We start from the raw sequence: 5,729 nt of genomic DNA, 5'->3' as shown, positions 1-5,729 counted from the left end.
TGTTTTGTTTTTGATACAGGGAATTCTTTCAAATTAAGATGACCTATCTTTCTGATAACATTTTCCTATCAAAATAAAGGTTCAAATATATTACTACACTTTCAAATAATAAGCTCTGTAGTGGTCTTTCACCTTACTTTAACGTAATACAGGTAAACCAATATGTGTAGGAAAGCTAGGAGCCAAGCTATAACATTTATGGAAGTCTCCTTTAATATATCTTTTACAGCTCAGACAGGTGCAATCCATTTAAATTTTTAAAGCAGGTAAAAAGACATCTGACTCCTACGGTCACTGTATTTTTGATATATTACTTTCATAAATGTAGCTAGCTAAGCAGTAATTTCTTACATCATCACATGAACAGCTCCAATTTAGCATAACCATCATTGAATTAAAGAGAGATCATTCTGTAAAAAACTATGGATAACTATATCACTTAATTAACAATTGTCTATATACCATAATTCTTTAACAGGTAGCCGTGGTATTGAATTCCTTCAAAAGGCAAGTGGCCATGCATTGTTAGCACCACGGTCTGCATGCTCACAATACAAACAGGAATTATCACCCATGGAACTTGGAACAAGAGAATATTCTTTAAAAACATCAATAATAATACAATGTTAACAAAGATAAGAAGCACTTTTTAATTTTTTTTCTTTTTTTATTTTTTCTCTTTTTTTTTTTCTTTTTTTTTTTACCCACTATTACAAATTTAGAAATTGCACCTTTGATTGTTTAAAACGTTCTTAGGACCTTCATTCAAGTTGATCAGGGTCCATCTGGCAAGTTTTCCAAATATAAAGGAAAGTCATCAGAGTGTTTTCTTTATATATTGTACATCATGTACAATGGTCCCTTTGAAGTATACCTGTAGTTAAAGTAGTTATTGAACTCAAAACTAAAAAGTATAAAAAGCTACTTTTTTTCCAAAAACATATAAGAAACAATGCAAAAGGTGTTATGCATAACACATACAAAGTGATTAAAAAAATCAAACACAGATTTGTATTTGACAATAGTTTAGTATCCTTGATCTAGTAGAACTAATTAGCTTAAAAGGATTCAGGAAAGGCTATTTAGGAGCTTTGTGGTAGAGAATGGTCACACAAAGTAAGAACTAATTAAGAAACCAAGTGCTAGACAACCAAGAATTGTACACGGGTGATAGGTAAGTCACCCAAACTATCTTTTGTGAGAAGCACTTTCAATTGTTTTTAAAATGGTTGGATGGCATTTTGTTAAACAACAAAGCATTCACATGTTAGAAAGTAAAACAGGGTTTCTTTTATGTGTAAGCGTTGAGCCGCTCTTTAGAGCGAGTGGAATGAATATCATGAAGCTCTTGTTCCTCCTTTGATTTAATATCCTCATATTTTTGCATTCTGCAAGCATCTTTCACATAGGCCCAGTTTGCAGACAAGACCATGAGATAATGGACCTGTAAGAGAGGTAACACGGAGTTAGGAACCAACGGAGCTAGTCAGAATAGAGCAAGTTCAAACTTGAAAGCTATAGGATAGAGACTGGGTTTTCACCAGACGGAACTACGCGCTGTTAAGTCAAGAAGTAGTACAGCAATACGATGTGAAGTTCAAGCTTGAGCTTCATTAATCCTCAGATTACTCAGCTCACAGCTGTTACTGTTACCGTGACTAGCAGTTGGTAGCAATGGCTATAAAAAAAAAACAAAAAGAACTGAAAAATCGGCAAATCATCCCTGCTTCGCTATTCCAGCCAGTCTGCAAATCTATGTAGAAAAATACCTTCTGGTTATTTCTTGTAGACTTTTCCCCATTGAATCACTATTTGTTAAAGTAGTTGCTTAAGACAGAAAAATGCCATAGACACATCTAATGTAATTACGAAAAGATTTGCTTTTTCTTTCTTGTTAAAGTTAGCATTAGCTTTCCGTTTAGCCATGATTTCTTTCTTTCATCTACAACTCTAGCTATTTTGTCAAAACCAGCTGATTTGGGAAAAATCTGTCAAAAATTGAAAAATATGTTCAGCTAGGCAAAATGTGACAAAATATAGTTACAAATAAACTTGAGGTCTTAAAAGGGCACACATCTGTCACCACTTAATTCAGTAATTTTATTTCATTGTTTTATTAGTTATACCACAATTTATTTATGTAATTCTTTAAAATGCATAGAAAACAAAAACCGTGATTTGTACGATTTTAAAAGACAACTTCTGTATACATCTTGAACGGAGCAGAAACAATGTTCATGTTCCATGTAAATTTTTGCATATGTAAAAATACATTTATTTATTTTTTTAAAAAAACAAAATTAAGAGTTTTCCAAGCATTCCATCCAAAAACAAAATAAAAAATTATCTGAAAAGAAGGGGAAAAAAACCCACAGCCTGTGATTATTACGCAGCTTATTGGTGGGTATCGGAGATTGGACCTCACTCGCTTGCAGCCAATACAAATCACTGGACGAGTTATGATGATATACTCCCAAAGAGCTTGCTTTATTTATGTTAGAAAATGGGGAGGACAGAATTTCTATGACTACATCTGAGGATTGAACACCACTTAAAGGATTTTGGCAATATTGTCACATGAACAAATGTTTTTCATGTGACTTTGAATAAATTTAATCTGAAAGTCAGTGAACGATATCTTACCAGTAGAAAAACTACATTCTGCAAATGTTTTCCGTTATAAATAGAGGATGTAAAACACCCTAATTGCCTTTGAGATGGAGTTTAGTAGTTTATAAGAATGACATGGTATGGCTGCCAGTAACTGAGCGTAACAACTGGTAGATGTCCAATCTTCTGAACGGTGGCAATGAATGATCAAACAAGTGATAAATTTTAACACAATGCCAATACAAGGAATGAAGCTGAGGCCTCCAAAGAACTGCTGCCAAAAATACTTTATTTGACACTCCTCCTTCAGGGGCAGTCACATGCTATCTGCATTCAGTGCCTTTTGGAATTAGTTTGCTTAGTCTTCACACTTGTGGCCATCTTCGGCTGCCTATTAGAACAACGAACTGCTCTCCACTTCAGCTGCCTTTCAGGACATTTGCAGACTTTGAAAGCTTTCCTTTTGAAGGTGGGCCTCAAATGTCCTACCTTCAGTCTGCCGGGTCTGCTTGCAAGGAGCCTCTGACCTTCTGAAAACTTGTCCCCCTGTCACCTTAGGACGTGCTCTGTTGGCTCTGTCTTCAGCCAGAAAATAAAAATGTTCAGTAATGGTATTCAACTGGTTTATTCTAGGACTCTCTGGACATTTATTCCTCCCCTAGCAGGCTTTCAGATAGTTTCTGATGAGAGCATCTCTTATATTTATGTTAATCAACTGCCCCAGAGGCCACAGATAATTTCCTGAAATCAAAAAGATTCCACCCCTCCTAAGAAATCGAGAAACTAAACTAGGATTCAATTAGTGGAAAATGGAATAGAGTAATCTTAAAAAAAAACCCTTGAGATTATGCAAATTCTCCTGCTCATATTGGACTGTTGTAGATATATGAGTATCTTAGATAGATACTAAATGAGCAGAACCAATTTAGTGTGTTCTTTCTTTTTTGGAAGTGCCAATGTTGGCTTTTTCCACAAATGTTTGCTGGCAATTGTTGCTGATTAGGGCAGGCTAATGTACATTTCTTAAACTGGATAATTAAGATCAAGGAAAGCATTCTGAAACCCTTCAAATATTTTCAGTGTCTTTTTTGTCCTGGTGGTTTACGGCAAGCTTTCACCCAGTTAATCCCTATTTGAGGAATACAGTCTTAGTTGAGGAGCCATAAAGTAGGAGGAAGTGTTCTGAGAATCTTTACTCTAGGAAAAAAGAGTACAGGTAGTAGTATTTCTACATATCTTTAGGACTTTCTTAACATCTATAGTACAATACTAGCAGCACAACCTGTGATGATAGTGCAAGTGCTGGAGATGGCAGCAGGTACTGTGTTACTCTGGGACACGTTCTGGTCATAATGTAGCACACAGGAAAAGAAACACCTTGTATCTTACTCAGCTGTTCAAAAAGCTTTCACCATGAGTAATCTCTGGATCAGGCATTTCTAGATCAAATGAGAGACACTAATGCTGAATCCCTATTCTGCTGAATAAAATGCCTTAAATTACCTCCACAGTAAAACTCTTGAGAAAAATCAAAGGTAGCAGGCTGGTAATCCTAATAATTCTGTCATCTCAGACAATTACAATTTGCATCCAATGAAAACACCAGTGCTGGTCCTTTGAGGGTAAGATTTCAATTAAATACAGTCTGAACCTTGAACAGATTGTAGACATGAGAATCCTAGAAGTGGGGGGTGTCTGAGTAGCGTACTCACATCTTCCTGACCTTTTAAAACACATCTGCCAGAAAACCTTGCAACTGAAGAATACGTGATGAAAATGGCACCATGTAGGCACATTTCTTATCCTCACAAAATATTTGGTAACGACCCAGTGAGAGACAAATTTAAACCTAATGTCTTGCAGTTTCACTTGGCATTTTTCTTCTGCTAAAAAAATAGACAAACTATTCTGAAGGCACATTGGCCACAGGCCGACCTTCATTAAACTCCCATTCTTCACCCATCCCTTCCTTAAAAAGTTAGAGAACCAAACTTCTGGCATAACTGTTGAAAACTCTTGGAGTTCACGTTCGCTGTAAGTAGGATGACTTTCCTGGACGCAACTACTTTAGCTTATATAATGAATATAATCTCAAATACGTACCCATGTTATATAATGATATATATGTTTAACAGTCCCACCACATTTGTTTTTTTGTTTACCACCAAGTTCCTAGATAACACACTAAGGGGCTCATCTCTAAGTGGCTGTCTAATTGCATTTCACACTTCCGTGACCTGAATAGCCTGAAGCCAGTGGGGCTCTGTCAAGGCTTATTCAAATTGAAGCAGGGCAGCTTCCACAGTCTGCCTCAGGATGTTTCAATTACAGACATACGCAAGACAGCACAGGGTCTTTCCATACTCTGTGAAACATCCTGCTTAGATTTCTTCATAAGGTGAAAGTATGCTTCAATCTTTCAAAACTGTAGAATTGCATCTAGGCTAGGAAGGGTTTTGGTTTTGTTTTCGTTTTGTTTTCCTTTGGGGACACATCATTAACTTAGCAGGGCAGAAGTCTAAATAACTTTTTTTCTCCCTTTACATGCATCTAATATCCTGCAGAAGAACACAATCCTACCGAGGGAGAGAAACTAGACAACTTATACATTTCCCCTGTTCTTGTTTCAGGAGAATTGGTTGCATCTCCATCTTACAGGACATAACTTCTGTGAAAGTTCAGGCAGAAGAGTACTGCTCACATGGTAACTTTTGAGAAGGGAAACTATCTCATAATTCAGTTTTGCTGTAGCGGTTTTGGGAAAACAGCACAGGCAGGATGCTTACTAGCCTTACAATCAACCCTTTGGGAGGGTAGAGTTTACATTTAAACAACTTCATGTCTTCTGTTTCTATCTGATGCAACATTGAAATCAGTAAAACTAGTATGTATTACTTCAATGATTATTTCTGTATCCATTTATTATCCATTCAGTCATAAGAAAGAACACTAATGTTCAGAATCATACATAGTCCAAATTATTACTCAAAATACAAATTACTCCTGGCTATTTTTTCTGTGCTCAAGACTCACAAAGAGCATCGACCACATAAATAATTCTATCAGGCTTTTTTCATCTCTGGCTGAAGTCTAAGTATGATAAATTTTCAAAACAAACT

General features: G+C 36.1%; 1 protein-coding gene across 1 annotated transcript in view; it reads right to left on the bottom strand.

The window, feature by feature from the left end:
- Window positions 1-695: 695 nt before the first annotated feature.
- Window positions 696-5,729, bottom strand: part of GPM6A (glycoprotein M6A) — a 135,522-nt gene continuing 130,488 nt past the window's right edge. Inside the window, exon 7 of the mRNA XM_009330692.1 lies at window positions 696-1,444. Coding sequence (XP_009328967.1) covers window positions 1,292-1,444 — 153 coding nt within the window. The 3' untranslated portion in view covers window positions 696-1,291. The remainder of the gene's footprint in view (window positions 1,445-5,729) is intronic.

This window comes from Pygoscelis adeliae, unplaced genomic scaffold (assembly GCF_000699105.1).
Source record: "Pygoscelis adeliae isolate BGI_AS28 unplaced genomic scaffold, ASM69910v1 Scaffold167, whole genome shotgun sequence".
Taxonomy (NCBI): domain Eukaryota; kingdom Metazoa; phylum Chordata; class Aves; order Sphenisciformes; family Spheniscidae; genus Pygoscelis; species Pygoscelis adeliae.
The sequence above is the reverse complement of the archived record's forward strand: the minus strand, read 5'-3'. Positions and strand labels throughout refer to the sequence as shown.